Consider the following 16290-nt stretch of genomic DNA (forward strand, 5'->3'; position numbering starts at 1 on the left):
TGAAGACAAGGAGCCCTGGGTTTAAATCCTATCTCAGGCATTGACTTCCCATGGGGCTGGAGGCTAGTCACTTCAATCTGTTTGGGCCTAAATGGGATGATAATGCCTTCTGACTTCATGGACTTTTTGTGAAAATTCTACGAGATCATATGTATGGAGGATTATGGAAAGGCTCACTGCTATTGCTCTTGCCCTATAGTCAGGCTACCAGGAAGTCAGGGCTCAGATTTGAATCCAGATTTTCCAGATAGGACCTCTCAGAGAGATCCCATCATGCCTTCCCATGGCTCCCTTGCTGGGAGCACAGTGGAACTTCCTGCCTTCCTGAACTGACCACTGCCTTCCCTAACAATGATTCCAGAGACTCCACCTGCAGGACTCTAACTCTTGGCTCGCAGTAAGACCTCCAAGGGTTTGGTTCCTCCCAGGTCAAGTACCATCAGCCTCAATGGCTACCTCCAGTATCATCAGAGGAGCGCTGCGCACACAAAAAATGAAGGAGCAATAGGAAATCGAGACTCAGCCAATGGTTCTGGGACTCCTGGAAAGCTGCCAGCATGACTGGGGGTAGAGGACAATGAGACTTCATGGTGGTCAGGGCCCCAAACTGGCAACCAAGAGTTCTGGCTCTGCTCCTCACTAGCCAGGGGGTATTAGGCAAGCCCTTCCTTCTCCCTGGCCGAAATGGTCAGCCACCAAACGTCCTCCCAGCTTTTCCATTCTGGGATTCTAAATATCCAAGTTGAAAAGGGAAAGTTTGATCATTGCTCTGGCCATTTCCCAAAGCCTGGTTGGCTTGGTGATAGCCTCTTAAGTAGGCAGGGACCCATTGTTATGATTTCTTTTTAATCACTTTCATTACAAATGACCTCAGGGTGGGTCATCTGGGAAGAACCATAGAGACTTTCAGGCAAATGCTTCCTCTCAGCCATCCCCGAGCTTACCTGCAGTGGACTCTGGCAGCCTGGTGGTGAAGGTGAATGGCGCAGAGGTGGAGGGCGTCCCGGGGCACTCTTTGGACATGCGCTCGATCGTCCCATTTTCTCCACAGATGGCGATAAGGCAGGCTCCCAGGCCATCCGTGGTGTTGTAGATTACCTCATGGATATGGTACGTGTGACCCTCATACAAGCAAGTGCACTCTGAAAAGCCAGGAGACTCAATGATATCCTCTGATCGCTGCGTGAGGCTCTGGGAGTCCCAGTCCCCCGGCAGCTTACTCACCATTTTGATCCGGGGTGCACTGGATGCCACTCGTGGTACAGTTACTGACAGTGAAAAGGAGAGGGAAAAGTATGTGGGGCACGGGAAATAAACACACGGGGACAATAGCCAATGACAAATCCCACACATGGAATGCATTCCCTCTTCCCCTTCATGTCTCAGAATCCTCGGCTTCAGCTGCTGCCTTCTACACGAGACCTTTCCTGTTAGTGTCATTATTTTGTATCCAGTAGGCACTTAATAAGTTCACATTGAACTGAATGGAATTCCTCCACTTTGCCTTGTTGGAAAGTCAGGGCCAGGTATCAGGCAAGGTTCCCCGACTCCCCAAGCCAAGTCCAGGGCTATCCTTACATACCAGCTCTGGCAGTTGGCTTGGCTCACGACTTTGTCTCCCACTTCATAATAGTTCCCTTCCTCGTCATAACAGCCACATTGGTCGACACACTTCATCTGGCTTTCACTGAAGAAAGGTTTCTCAGCCGGACAGTCTGGATAGCAGCCTGAGGTGGGCAGAGAGGAGCTAGACTTCAGAGAGAGGGCCTCTCCCCAGGGAAGAGGAGGGTGAAGGACAGACAGAGTCCTCCCAGGTCTCTCAAGTCCATGCTTCAGGAGAACTGCTATAAGGAACTAGCAACTTTTAGTCTGGGAAGAGAAATCTGAGGGGTGAAGGAAGGAGGGGGCCAGAAGAACTGTCCACCAGCATTTTTGTGGGGAGGTTTTGTCTGGTCCCAAGGAGCAGAAACAGGAGCAGCAAGAGAGAATGAAATCCAGAAGCTGATTTAGTCTTAAAATCAGGAATAACTCACTAACATTGAAAGTGGTCCCTAAGTGGGGTTTGGTGCATTCCTACCCTTATTAATTAATGGGGTCTTTCCCCCTAATTCTGAGGAGCATTAAATCAGTTAAAATCATTAGAGATCTGTCTTGTTTTTAGACAGCTAGAGTAGCACAGAGCATAAGGTTCTTTACCTAGAATCACTCAGGAAGATCTAAGTTTGAATTTGGTTTCAGACTCTAGCTGCGTGACCCTAGGCAAGTCATTTAACTTCTGTTTGCCTCGGTTTGCTCATCTGCAAAATGGGGATATAATAGCACCTACTTCCCAGAGTTTGTGTGAGGATCAAATGAGATGGTGATTGTAAAGTTATTTGGATGGTGCCTAGCACAGTGAATTCTATATAAACATTAGCTGTAATTATAATGTTGCCTTTCTTTGTATCCCTTAGTATCTCTTAGTATCGCTTTGTATCTAATATACAGTAAGCACTGTATAAATATTTGTTACCTTCTCCTCTCTCCTTTTTTTTTTTTTTCTCTTTTCGAAGGTTGAGATAGATAGCATGGAAATATCAGATAAGAATCTTAAATTAAGCCATTGCTGATTAAAGAGTGTTTTTAAGTTTTGAACTGATATTGCTGGAAAATGAAAAGATCAGATTTAAGCTGCCAAAATATAGAGGAATTATTAGAGTGTTTGTATGTCTGGCTTTAGAGAGGCCTGTTAATTTCTCTGAAGCTATTAGTGATTCACACTATACTGTGTTAAGAACAACAGAATTTTGAGATTGTGTATTGCTCTGAGGCAGGATGGATAATTTATGAGGCACTGGCGAGACAGGAACTGCATTCGTTTCTTTTGTTTTAATGTAATTAACATTAGAGCCTTTATAATTTCTTTAGTTGTCATTCCTTTAAATGCCAGTCTTACTTGACTTGCTGATACTTGGGATATAATCACTTTTTGGTGTACTTCTGTTAAGTTGTATGCAGCAAAAGCACATTGCATCCAAATAATAATTAAGATTAAAGTTAAACTTGCCCTCATAAAATTGTATCAGTACAAACCAGTTTCTCTGGTTGTTGTTTTCTCTTGAAATTTTTGAATCTGACTGTAACTTCACATTTTTAAATACTTAGATGCAACAAAATCCATGCAAGACTGAGTGGGTTTGATTTGGTATTGAATAATGGATTCGGCATGGTAGAATTCCCCTTAGTCATTCCCTAAAGTAAATTAATTTCTATGATGGGAGTGAAAATTTCAGATGGAAAATCATCCTGTGAAAAATTTATATCATTTGTCAAGTAATTTGATAATGCTTTATGAAGTAATGACATGGGTAAAAAATAAATTCTAGTGGCATATAAGGAATAAACATTAAAAAAACCTTTTTTAAAAACTGAAAGCAATCTTCAAAAGAAAAGATATTAGGGTTGTATATCTCCATCCGGGACTCATCTGATCACCTCTGCTACATATTTGGTCGTTTCACTTCTGCTACATCTCTGGTCACTTTCACTTCTGCTACATCTCTGGTCACTTTCACTTCTGCTACATCTCTGGTCACTTTCACTTCCGCTACATCTCTGGCTGTTTTCACTTCTGCTACATCTCTGGTCACTTTCACCCCTGCAACATCTCAGGTCAATTTCACTTCCTCTATATCTCTGTCACTTTCACCTCTGCTACATCTCTGGTCAATTTCACCTCTGCTACATCTCGGAGCATTTCACCTCTGCTACCTTTCTGTTCAATTTCACCTTTACAGCATCTCTTAGATAGGCTCCCTTCTTGCCTCTAATGCTGCCCCCATCCTGGTGCAGACCGTCATCGCCTAGTACACTGACTGTTGCAACATCTGCTGTGGGGTCTGCTTGCCTCAAGTCTCTTTCCACTCTAGTCCATCCTCCATTCAGCCACCAAAGTAATTTTCCTAAAGTATACATCTTGACCGTGTCACCTCAATCCTGAACAATGTCCAATAGCTCTCTATCATCTCCAGTAGAAAATATAAATGCTGTTTGATTTTTGAAGCTCTTCATAACCCACTCCCTCCCCACTTTTCTAGTTTTCTTATACCTTACTTTCTAACATATCTTCTTTGACTCAGTGTCACTGGCCGTCTGACTAGTCCTTGTACATGACACAGTAATTCCTGGGATCTTCTCTCATCTCACCTCACTTTTTTTACCTTGTAGTTTCTCTGGCCTCCTCCCGGGACTCAGGACTTGGCTCCAGGTCCACCTTCTATATAAGATCTTTCCTGGTTCCCTCAGCTGCCAGAGCCTATCTCTCTGACATTTCCTTCTAGTTACACAGTATATGTATGTACCACTTTGTGGCCTTTAACATGGGAGCCATCTGTAGTCAAGGACTGTTTTAGCCTTTCTGTGTATCCCTTACCACAGCTTGTTGATTGATGTAGAGTAGATCAGAAACTGAGGTAACAAACTGATTCTGCAACCTCCCCATCCCCCAGGGAGCCATCCCCCATTCTGGGATTTCTATTTTCCCTTGGGGATAGAATTACCTTCTAACCCAGGTAAGTCCACCAGGCACTTCCCACTTGGGTTGCCGCAGGTCTTCAGACAAGGTGCTCCGCAGGGCTGGTAGTGCCAGTCACACTCTCCATGGGGATTGTAGAAGTCACAGAACATGGCTGAAAGTAAGAAGAGAGGAGTGGGGAGAGGAGAAGAGGAGGACTTCCAGTGCTCTTGATGCCAAGAGGGTGGAAGGCTGGCTAGCAAGACTAGTACCCAGAGCAGCCATTCTCCTGTTTCACCCAGCCAGGCCCCTCCCACCTGTCTGCATGTCCCTATGCCTGTAATACCTTACTTCCCTGCTTCACCTGAGGGATTGCCATTCATTCTTCAAAGCCCAGTTCCAGCCACTCACTGCCAGTGGGAAACCTCTCCTGGGCACTGCCTGAGCACTGCCTGGACTCCACCCTGACCTCATCTGCCGCATCCTCTATTGCAGACAGCAGAGCTCTTTCAGCTCTGCTTCTGCCTGGCACACAGCAGACTCCACAGAAGATTTGTCTGGTAGAATGAAGGTTCCTGGAAGCATTTCTTTTTAAAATGTCTGGGGAGCAGGGAGCAGCTAGGTGGCGCAGTGGATAGAGCACCAGTCCTGAAGCCAGGAGGACCCGAGTGCAAATCTGATTTCAGACACTTAACACCTCCTAGCTGTGTGACCCTAGAGAAGTCACTTAACCTCAAATGCCTCAGCAAAAACAAAAACAAAAACAAAAACAAGTCCGAGGAGAATGTGGGCCTTATGCGTGCTATTTATACATCTCAGAGCATGCCAGATAGTGCATGTTCTACTCTGTCCCCTCCGCCCCCCACCCCAGTGTGTCAGGGAGAAGGTACTGGCAGGTGCATCATCCACTCACGACAAATATCTGGCTTCCTCCAGGAGATGCAGACGCCCACGTCATTGCAGGCCTGAGCGTAGGCTGCCACCGCTGTGCAGAAGCACTCACAGTCTCCACCAGAGTCACAGGCGCACGCATCTGACACACAGGCCTCGTAGTACTTGGTGGAGTCCACCTGGGAGGGAAGAGAAAAGGAGGGTCCAAGCCCACTCTAGCCCCGATTCTGTGACCTCGGCTCTCCCTGCTCAGTCCTTGTTGCCGTTACTGTCCGATTGTGACGGTCGTCTCCTTCCCAGCTGCAGCCTGGGCGCTCCATACAGCAGGTACTTAATAGAGGCACGCTGCTTTCACCAGAAAGGCTCAGCTGAGGCTCTGACCGATCAGGATTGAAAGTGAATACTCTCCCCCACCTGACCAGGCACCTGGATCCAGCCAGAGATCCACCACAAAGGGTCCAAACAGCTCCACCAGCCACAATCCCAAGAGGGAAAGCCCAATGGGCCTGCAGTGGGCACTCAGGGGAAGGAAAAGCACTCAGTCATTCTGGGGGCCTGGTACACAGTGGGTGCTTCTCAGGGTTGGTGAGCTTGGCTACAACTGAACTGCTTTCCTAATAAAGATCGTGCTGAATTAGGCCGGGCTGGAGTGTGAGCAGCCAGTGCTGGGTGTGGGGAGGAATAAAGGGGGCACATGCCTGAGTGCGCCAGTTCAGGGGATAATGTGAGCCACGGCACAAGTGCCAGAAAGGAGGGACAAAAGAGCGGGTGAGTCATTCCATTTGGCTGAAGATCTAAATGAAGGAAGAGAATCACGGGAGATGGGAGGAGGATGTGTTAGAGAACAAAGAGTCTCTGGAGGTTTGGGAGCAGAGGAGTAACCACAGGAATCAGCACAGAGGTGCGCTGGGGTAGAGGATGGGGGGCAGGCAAGGGGAGGCTGGCACCGTGAATGGAGAGGAGTTAGGCTGAACCCTTGTTGTCCCTCCAGGCTCAGCTGGGGGAAGGGGGAGCCTCTCCTCAAAGTCTTCCCTGACCTGATGGAGGGAGCGCCCTTCCTCTGCTCAGCTTGCCCCGGACTGTCTTGTGGCCAAGTCCTTCAGGAGAGGCAAGGGTGGGCAAGTTTTCTTTGTATCCCCAGCACAGTGCCTGGCACACAGCTGGCAGCTAAAGAGGGTTGAATTGGGCTCGTCCGTGGCAGGGCTCACAAACTGCCCCCCCCGGGAACGGCCAAAGGAGAGTGTGAGCGGGCTGGAGTGCATCAGCAGGAGGAAGGCCCCTCTGCTCGGGGGCTTAAGCCCCTGCCTCTTTAAGCTCCAGGTCTGCCTTTGTATAGCTCCAACAGTTTAGAGTCCCTGGGAAGGCCCCCCACCTATGCGGGGTGAGAAGGGACAGAACCCCGGGCAGGGCAAAGGGCCAAGGACTGCTGGAGAGGCCGATCTCAGCTCCTCGGGCCCTGCCTGGAAGTACCTGAGGGTGGCAGGCTGCGAAGACGGCGCTGTTGATGATGCTGCACTGCTTCTGGGCCCAGGCTTTGCGGTAAGGGTTGGCGGTGCAGGGGTCCCTGACGGGAACGGCATCCGGGCAGGTGGGGGAGAGTTTCCAGCTGTTGCCGAACTCCTGCACGTCGCCCACCACCGACAGGCTCCTGGTGGTGAAGTCGTTGAGGCTGTTGCCGTCATAGTTCCCACAGAGACCGCAGACCTTGCCCTGCACAGAGACCCAGAGAGCAGGCTTAGGACCCCCGGGCCCCGGCGCCTCACTCTGGAGCTGATGCCCCATCACAGGCCTGAGAAGCGCACTCTGCAATCAGCCGCAGAACAGTCCCCGCTAAAGGAGGTCCTGGAAGACGCCACTCCTGGGCCCAGTGCAGAGAATCAGCAGGCCACAGGGGCCAGGTCTGCCTCAGCTCCACACTGGCCACAGCCACTTCAGCAGTCTGGTGAAGGGACCCCCCCCCCAGGGAAACAACCAGCTCTGGAAATCCTGGAGGATATGGGTGCTGGATGGACAATTCCTGAGGCTGGACTGCTTCCCCTATTCAACTAGCGAGGAACCCCAATCTCAGAGAGCAGGACTCTTTTTCTCATGCCTTCCTCACAAGAACCTCTGTAGGTTCAGAGTGGGAGCATTTACAGATGGGGAAATGGAGGTCAAGCGAGGGAGGGGAAGGGCCACCCCCAAGCTACACTGCTGACTGGAGACCGAATCCGGTCCTTCCCATGCACCGGGACACCCGAGGGGTTAAGGGGTGGCCGTGGTGTGCTTGAGGCCTCCACCTATGGGGAGTGAGAAGGGACAGACCCCGGGCAGGGTAAAGGGCTGGGAGGTGCGCCTTTGCTAAGAGCTCCCCCGATCCTCGGCCGTGGCCGGGTCTGACCTTGTAGCGCTGATGTAACTTAATGAAGATGCTGGTTTTCCGGTCCCACATCAGAACCATCCCTGCTTGGGTCTCAAGGACCATGTAGATGCCTCTAGAGTGGATCTTGTATGGGATCTCCTTGTCTGTCCCCCTCGCCACCATTTTCACGTGGCCCTCGTTGAATATCAGTTCCGTTCCCTAGAAAGAAGAAGAAGGTGGGGGCAAGTGAGGGAGCGCCTCAGCTCTCTGGCCGCAGCTCATTTCCCCCCATGTTCTTCTGAGGGACGCTGACCATCCAGCAGCCTGGCTATTTAGACGATGATTTTCCTCAGCCAGAAGTGGGAGCCTGGGGAGCACCCTCTGCAGGCCCGGTTACCTGAAGGTATCTGAACAGTCACTGACTCGGTTAGTAAGCCTTGGAGGGTGGACCGGCCCTGCTCTGTTTGGCTCATAGGACTGGGGGACAGCGGCAGAGCAAACAGGCCAACAGAGCTAAAAGCCAGGGGAACCTGGGCTGTGGGAAAGTGAGCAAGGTCTCTAGCACCCAAGGGCAGGCTGATGTTGGACTGCCCAGGACGGAGTGGCGGCGTGGTCAGTGGAGGCAGCTCCCTGACACCAGTAACCACGGAACCCTCTGAGGCCAGCAAAGGCTTCCTAATGCTCAGAATTGCCCCGAGGTGGAATGGTCAGGAGGCAGCAGGTCCTGCTCCCCCGAGGGCTTTCGGGACAGAGCGGGGCAGCTGGTCCCGCCTCCCCAGAAGTTGATAGGGTAGAGCAGGGCAGCGGGTCCTGCCTCCCCGCTGCTATCAGGGCAGAGCAGGGCTGCCCGAGAAGGGATTTCTGCTGGATGGGGACAGGGAGAAAGCCCCTCATCTTGGGCTGGAGGGTTGGGGCTCCCTCGGGGGGAGGGGAGCTCCTCAGCTCACCTTGAGAAACACTTTGATGGCCTTGGAGCAGGTGACCCCCGTGGTGCCACAAGGGATGTTCTCTGTGATCACACGGAAGGTCCCATTGGTGGTGGTGTTTCCCCCACAGTAGTCCTGGGGGAGAAGAGAGAGAGAGGAGCGATGAGGTCCGAGAACGGTGCTCCGGCAGCCTCGGGGGGAGGGTGAAAGGTAGGGGCTCCCACCTGGACCAGTGTATACTCGCAATTCCCCTCAAAGCTGTAGCGCTCGCTGTCGAAGGTGATGAAGTGCCCGTCTCCGTACACTGCACACGTGCCCAGGCACGGGGCCTGGGTGCACTCCCACCTCCGGTTCTTGCAGGTGCTGAGAAGCAAGTTGAGAAGAAAAGAGCTCATTGTTCCCCCGGTGCCTGTTCTTGGAGCCCTTCCTTGTCGTCCTTCAGGACCCAGTTCAGCCTCCTCCAGGAGGTCTCCCCTAACTACCCTTCTCCTGCACTCCCTTCTGGGACCCTCACAGCTGCAGCCCCCCCGGCCGAGCCTGCCTCTCGCTGGGAACACCGAGGCACTGGGCAGTGTGGGAGAGTGGGTAGAATCCTGAGATCAGTCAGTGTGCTGTCTCCACCACATTCAACCTGGAAGCTCCAAAGGAAGCCATGATTTCCCTATCTACAAAATGGTGACACTTCTTGTACTCCCTCCTTCTTCAGGAGGAAGTACTCGCAGATGTTGGCTCTCGGGGAGGAGGGGGAAGTTGGCTGGCAGCAAGGTAGGCCGGGAGGTGAGTGGCTCATAGCCTCAGCTGGCCCTTGCGCCCTTACGGTGGCGGCCTCCTGACGCCTGGCCCTTGGTCAGGAGAAGCTCAGAATCACAAGGCTGGGAGGGACTTAAAGGCCTTCCGTCTAACCCACCCCACAAGCATCTCTCAGGGATGTTCCCCAAACTTGGTCACCGGGTCTCCCACTCTACCCCTTCTTGAGCCAGCCCAGCCTCTGGTGAGTGCTGGGCCTCATATGGAGTATGGGGTGCCGGGCCTCATATGGGGCACTGGGCCCTGTATGGGTCGCTGGCCTTGAATGGGGCGCCTCAGGCAGGAGCCAAAGAACCCTCTGTGGGACTCAGCCCATCTGTTAGGGGAAGGGGTCAGACCTTCCGTGCCCTCTCTGCCCCTCTGGGCTCCCGGCTTTTGCCTGTGCCCGCCTACCAGTTGTTACAGTCCACTCGGATGGTTTCCCCTGATTTGTAGGAGGCCTCGTTGTGAACGCAAGGACAGTCCTCCTCCTTGACACAACCATTATTTCCATCCTTCACTAATCCTTCAGGACAGATGCAGCCGGACACACACTGGGCATTGTACTGTCAAAAGAGGAGAGCAAGAGACCCCTTGGCGGTGCGTTTGCTGGGTGCTTCGAGCGGTCCTGTTTGAGCCAGCCCCGACTGGGCCTCCTCCAAAAGCTACCGGCAGCCATGGGACTGACTGGCAAAGGCCACAGGCTATTGACCCCCAGAGGGTCCAGAGCCAGCAGTCCCCAAGGCACAGAATGGGGAGGGCTCAGCAATGACCTAGTCACACTATTCACCCTCAGACACATCCCCGGCAGGGCCTCTGCCTTCCCCAGTCCCCCAGAGACAGGCACCAGGCTTCCTGGCCCTGGACCCAGGCAGGCTGCCCCACTCACACAGGCCACATCCAGCGTGTCACAGCTCTTCTGGCACTGGGCCCCCAGGGTCCCTGCCGAGGCGTTGTTGCAGTCCAAGTAGACCATGGGAGGCGTGCAGACTGAAGGGAGGAGTTAGTGTGAGGTAGGCCCTCGAGGCCCTGTTTCTTCACCCCCACAGCTGCCTGACCCTGGGCTGGACACAGGACAAGGCTAGACCTGGCCTACCAAATGGGAGGGAGGGAGGGAGGGAGGAAGGGAGGAAGGACCCTCCTGGGTAGCACAGGGGGAGCCCAGGCCCAGGCAGAGCCCCAGCTCAATCCTGGCATTTCTACTCTATCTTCTCCCAGAAATCCCTGGTGCTCCACAGCCCCCAAGGCCAGCTCTGGAGACAGAAGGGAGCAGAGAGTGGGAGGGGGAAAGAAAGGCTGGTACCTGGGCTCGGATCCATGTCTCCAAAGCAGCTCAGCTTCCCACTTGTGCAAGAACTGTGGGCAAGGGGAAAGATCAGCAGTGATGCGCCTGAATCCCAGCATCCCTTGGATCTCTGCCTGGTTGTTCTGTAGCATCTCAAACAACCGTCTGGAGTGGCGCTCGATGCTTTTCTCCTCTTTTCCTATCCTCCTCCCAATCCCTCCTGTTCCCGAAGTTGCCAGCAGCCTCTGACACCCTTCCCACTGCACCCCACTCATCGGATGCTCTCCTTGCTTCCAGTCTATTGTTAAATCCTGACCTTTCTATGTCCATGGTATCTTATATACTCAGTCACCTCGTTCCTGAACTCTTGCAATAGCCTCCTAACTGGCCTTCCTGCCGCAAGACCCTCCATCTTCCATTTGGCCACCAACATGATCTTCTCAAAGCACCGCCCCCCTCTCCCCCCTGCCTTCCTCAAGAAGCCGAGTGATTCCTCGTTACCATCAGGATAAAATAGAGCCTGTTTAACTTTTAAAATCCATGTGAGGGGCAGCTAGATGGCGCAGTGGACTGAGCACCAGCCCTGAAGTCAAGAAGACCTGAGTTCAAATTTGACTTCAGACCCTTAACATTTCCCAGCTAGCTGTGCGATCCTGGGCAAGTCACCTAACCCCAATTGCCTCAACAAAATAAAATAAAATAAAATCTATGTGATCTGGTCCCAACTTCTGTTTCCAACCCAGTTTTCTGTCATCCTCCTTCCTACACTTTGCCATCCAACTAATTGCCATCTTGCTTTTCCTTTTGCGAGACATGTTATCTCTCACTTCTGAGACTGAAAAAGCTGCCTCCTTATCCTACAACCATTACCACTTTCCCCTCCACCTCTTTAAAATCCTTTGTGTTCTTCAAAACTCTGTCAAAGGGCTACTTTCTGCGGGGAAAAAGCTTTGAGTTTCCCTTCAGATGGCAACTCCTCGCTGATCCCGACCGTGGCCTTGTATTATCTGGATATTTTTGCAGGCACATGTATATATCGTCTCCCCTATTAGATCATAAACTTTTAAGTGGCAGAGTCTGGTTTTGGGTCCCCAGCATCTGACATGGTACACAGTAGATGCTTCATAAATGCTCGCTGCCTGACAGCCAGTTGAGCCTCCTGGGCTCCTGCTCTGGCAGCTCAGGCTCTAGGATTTCCCCGAGGGCTCCGGGAAGAGAAATCTCCCACCTGCGTCTGCCCTGGAAGTTGCCCTCAGAAAGGTTCACGCACCAGCGTGACTGCTTAGACTGCAAGGTAGCCATGGGGAGGAGGGAGCTGGGAGTCAGACCCTTGGCTTCCAAGCCTCCTCCTTCTTCTCTAGTAACCGGGCAGATTCCTTCCCCTCTCAGGACCTCAGAGCCCAGGCTCTGAGGAGAGAAAGGGAAGCCCTCCGCAGCCCAGTGTGCTGAGCCACATCAGTGGGGGGAGGGAGGGGAACCTTCCTGCGCTGAGCTCGTCACTGACCAGAGGACGTTCCCGGATACCTGTGCTCCCCCAACGTGCTCCCCAGGTGTTCCCCCTTCTCACCACACGGCGCCGTTCTCCTGGATGGTTTCTCCCAGAGCCACCATGGTGCCCTTGAAGTAGCAGGGGCACTGAGTGGCGGGCACACACTGCCCTGCGTCATTGAGATAGGTGTCTTTGGGGCAGACACAGCCGTCCACGGGATCAAAGTGGACACTGCAGGTGACGTCGGGCTCGCTCAGGGAGCGGCAGGTTGGCTGGCAAGACTCCACCACGTAGCTGTAGCTGAGGGAGCTCGGGCAGCTGTCCATGTATTTGGCTGAGGGGAGAGAGGGGGTTAGGGTTAGGGTTCAGACCGGGGCCTGGCGGCTCTGCTCCCTCCTCTGCCAATGGTCCTCCCATCCCGGATCACAAATGGCTTCCTTTGTAGAGAATGGTCAGAGGAACGCAAGGCTTTGCAAGGGGGAATGGTGAAAAGCATCTCTGCATGTGTTCTGAAAAGCTTTACAGAGAAAGACCCGGACTCAAGTGGGGGCTTTGTAACTTATTGTAAGCCCGGGTAACACTGCCATCCCGGTGTCTGAGATCCAAAGTGCTGAGTGTGTAAGGTGTGTCTGAGTGTGAGTGTGTGTGTGTGATAATGTATATGTGAGTGTGTATGTACATGTAAGGTGTGTCTGAGTGTGAGGGTGTGTGTGTGATAATGTATATGGTGCATGTGAGTGTGTATGTACATGTAAGATGTGTCCCCCGCCTCTCAACCTTCTGCTCCCTGAGGTAGTTCCCGGGGTTCCCCAGTTCTCGGTCTCCAGAGGTATTGGATGGAGGACTCAGAACTTAGGACTCTGGATAAAACTCAGTTTCCCCATCTGTAAAATGGGAGGAGGTTGGGTTGCTAAGGTCACTCATAAAACTCCCAGGACAAGCTACTTTCCTTTTCTGAGTCTCAGTTTCCTCATCTGTAAAATGGGATTGAGGGTGAATCTATGAGCACCTCATCAGCACAGAGTTGCTCTTAGCAATGTGCTAGGCAGAGCTCCAAGCTCAAAGGAGCAGGAGCTGTTGTGACACTGCCAGGGGTCATATGGGATGCAGCAGGACCTAAGTTCAAGTCTGATACTTATTAATTAGATAGGGGACTTCTCTCAGCTTCAGCTTTCCCATCTGTGAATGATCACAGCCCCTACCTCCCAGTATTGTTAAGAGGATCACATAAGGTGACATCTACACAGTGTCAGAGGTCAGCTTTACACCCTCTCCCCCCGTGCCCTCTGCAGCTCACTTACTGCAGACCCCGGACCTCCAACCGCTCAGAAGCACTCCCTGGGCAGCACAGGCTTGCACATAGGAAGATAGCGACGCACACAGACAGTCCTCGCTCTTCTCACAGTTGCAAGTGTCAAACATGCAGTTCTGGGGAGCAGAAAAGGCCCTCAGTGGCCCCAGGGGCCTAGGCTCCTGTAGGGCTACTCCTCACCTTGAGGATGAGGGAGTGCGGAAAGCTGAGCCCTCCACCTCCTGCCCCGACTGCAGTCCCATCCTCTCTGCTGCAGATCTGTTCTTCCCTCCCTCCCTCCCTTCCTTCCTCCCTCCCTCCCTCTCTTCCTTCTGTCCCTCCCTCCTTCCCTCCCTCCCTCTCTCCCTTCCTTCAATACACATCAATACAGGTGGAGGTCATCCCGCCCCCCTTCCTCGTGAGAGTTCCCAGGTAACCAGGAGTCATATCTGACCTCCAGCCCCCCGCCCCCAAGGGCAGTAGGGAGGAAGGTTGGGCACCCGGGGTTTGCCGGGAAGTAGGAAGATGCTGATTGGGCCTTGAGCCCCTGGAGGCTGCCCCGTGCCCTCGGCCGTTGCCGGGCCCCGAGGACTGGAGTGAAGGCGCTCCCTGGGTTCTCTCACCTTGAAGTAAGGTGCCGGGTTCACGAAGGCATGGCACTGGGAGAAGATGGTGCCATGGTCCACGAGAAGGGAGCACCAGTGCTGGGCGTAGTTTTCTAGGGAGGAATGGGGGGGGGAAATCCCTTGATCCCCCTCTTCCCAGAGCACCCTCCCCCCACAGGGGGGCCTGTCCACTCCCTGCCACCCCTGCTGTGTTTCAGCTCCCCCACTAGGGTCCCCAGTACACCCCCCCTTCCCTGGCTCTCCCGGGAACCTCCTTTAAAGACCCCAGGAGGCTCCGGTACCATTTTCGACACTGAGGGAGCACGGGTTCTCGAAGCTGTTCCTGATGTTGGGACAGTTGGCCTGGGTCTTCCAGGTGTTGGCAAAGGCGGCTCCCGTTCCTTCCACCACCCCGCTGGTGGCTGTGAAATCGTCTGCCTGGTTCTGGTTGAAGTTTCCGCAGAGGCCTGGGGGGAGGGGGGGCACGGGGAGCTCAGAAGAAACTTTGAGGAAGGGAATCGCCCCATCTTGAGTTTCCTGCAGGGGGACCCTCCCCCCCCGGCCAGCGAGTGGACAGTCCAAAGAGATTGCAGCAGGGTCTCCTGCCCACCCCCACCCCCCTGCCAGGGGACCGAGAAGCCGGCACGGCCATGTGCCCAGCCAAGGGCACTTGTTCACCGGGGGAGGAAGGTCCTCCCCATCTGGGGGCTGGGGCTCGGGGCAGTGCGCGCATTTAGGGTCTGTCCCCCGGGCGGCAGGTGCTCACCACACATCTGGCCCCGGAAGGAGGGATCCAGGTGCATGGACACCTGCATGAGGGGCACCAGCTGGATCTGCAGGAGCAGCCCGAAGGCGGCGTGGACCAGGATGAAGTGAGTCGAGGCCTGGAATATGGTGATGTTGGCTACGGACACAGGAGGGGAGGGATGGAGTCAGCCGGAGGAAGACGGCTGCGCTGAGAAGCGGCCTCACACACACGGATGCACACATGCATGCAATGCATCTGCACATGCACACGCACATGCAAAGTATAGACGCATGCAATGCACACGCACACATAATGCAATGCACACGTAGTGCAATGTATAGACACATGCAATGCACATGCAGTACAACATATAGATACATGCAATACACACGCACATGCACATGCAATGTACACACACATGCAATGTATAGACACATGCGATGCTGGGGGCTGCTAGCCAAGCACACTCCTGCTTTCTAGAGCCCCTGGAGCGCCTACCTGCAGAGATGGGCAGCTGCATGTAGATGGAGTTCACAAACACGGCTCCACTGGGCTGGATCCTGACGACCTGGTGGCAGAGAAGGCTCCGTCCATCCCTCTGGGCCCATGGTCCTCCAGTCCCTACTCCCATGCCTCCAGTGGGCAGTGGCCCCCTTCATCTTCCCAGCAGCAGCCCCAGTCACCCTTTTGGTGCCTCCCCCACCAAGGGCTCCTGGTTCCTCCCTCTAGGGCCACATAGAGCAACCCTTTCTCCATGCCTGATTGCAGCTCCTAGAATACTCTAGAGGGCCTGGGGTTCAAATTTGGATCCTGCCATTTCCCTCCTGGGACTTCAGTTTCCTTTTTTGTAAAGTGAGGGGTCTGGGCACCTGAGAGGCCCTACCCAGCTCTGTTTCCTGTCCCAGAGCCCAAGACTGACTCACCGTCTCTCCTTCATTCAGGTTCAGAGACACTGACTTGAGGCAGTTCTCATTGTCCGTCATGCCGCACTTGCGCAGCTCCCCCAGGATAGTGAAGGTGGCGTCATTGCATTTCTGTTGGGACAGAATTCCAAAGCAGCGTCGTGTGTGGGTGTGCATGACTGAATGTGTGTGTGTGTGTGTGTGTGTGTGTGTGTGTGTGTGTGTGAAAGAGAGAGAGAGAGAGAGAGTACATGTGTGTGTATGTATGTGAGAATGCTTGTGTGTATCTGTGTGTGTACGTGGGTAAGCCTATGTGTGTGAATATGTAAATATGTGAATGTGTGTGTGTAAGATTTATATTGTAGGTGTATCTGTGTGTGTATAAGTGTGAGTGTGCAAATGCGAGAATTAGGTGTGAGTGTGTATCTCTGTGTGAGTATAGGTGGGAGTGCATGCATGTGTGAGAATTATGTGTGTGGGTGTATCGTGAGTGGAAGTGTCAGTATGTATGTGTAGATATCTGTGTGTGCTCGA

The 16290-nt window shown here is 53.2% G+C and overlaps 1 protein-coding gene across 1 annotated transcript in view; it reads right to left on the minus strand.

The window, feature by feature from the left end:
• The window catches only part of MUC5B (mucin 5B, oligomeric mucus/gel-forming), a 46308-nt gene that overhangs the window by 20052 nt on the left and 9966 nt on the right, over nt 1-16290 (minus strand). The window contains exons 12-30 of the mRNA XM_051966950.1: nt 15778-15888; nt 15353-15422; nt 14873-15010; nt 14409-14573; nt 14125-14219; nt 13512-13638; nt 12289-12544; nt 10740-10792; nt 10326-10426; nt 9851-10002; nt 8875-9013; nt 8672-8785; nt 7764-7943; nt 6854-7093; nt 5406-5562; nt 4539-4667; nt 1583-1727; nt 1225-1268; nt 945-1142 (exon numbers count right to left, since the gene is read on the minus strand). Coding sequence (XP_051822910.1) covers nt 945-1142; nt 1225-1268; nt 1583-1727; nt 4539-4667; nt 5406-5562; nt 6854-7093; nt 7764-7943; nt 8672-8785; nt 8875-9013; nt 9851-10002; nt 10326-10426; nt 10740-10792; nt 12289-12544; nt 13512-13638; nt 14125-14219; nt 14409-14573; nt 14873-15010; nt 15353-15422; nt 15778-15888 — 2614 coding nt within the window. The remainder of the gene's footprint in view (nt 1-944; nt 1143-1224; nt 1269-1582; nt 1728-4538; nt 4668-5405; nt 5563-6853; nt 7094-7763; nt 7944-8671; nt 8786-8874; nt 9014-9850; nt 10003-10325; nt 10427-10739; nt 10793-12288; nt 12545-13511; nt 13639-14124; nt 14220-14408; nt 14574-14872; nt 15011-15352; nt 15423-15777; nt 15889-16290) is intronic.

This window comes from Antechinus flavipes, chromosome 6 (genome assembly GCF_016432865.1).
Source record: "Antechinus flavipes isolate AdamAnt ecotype Samford, QLD, Australia chromosome 6, AdamAnt_v2, whole genome shotgun sequence".
Classification (NCBI taxonomy): Eukaryota; Metazoa; Chordata; class Mammalia; order Dasyuromorphia; family Dasyuridae; genus Antechinus; species Antechinus flavipes.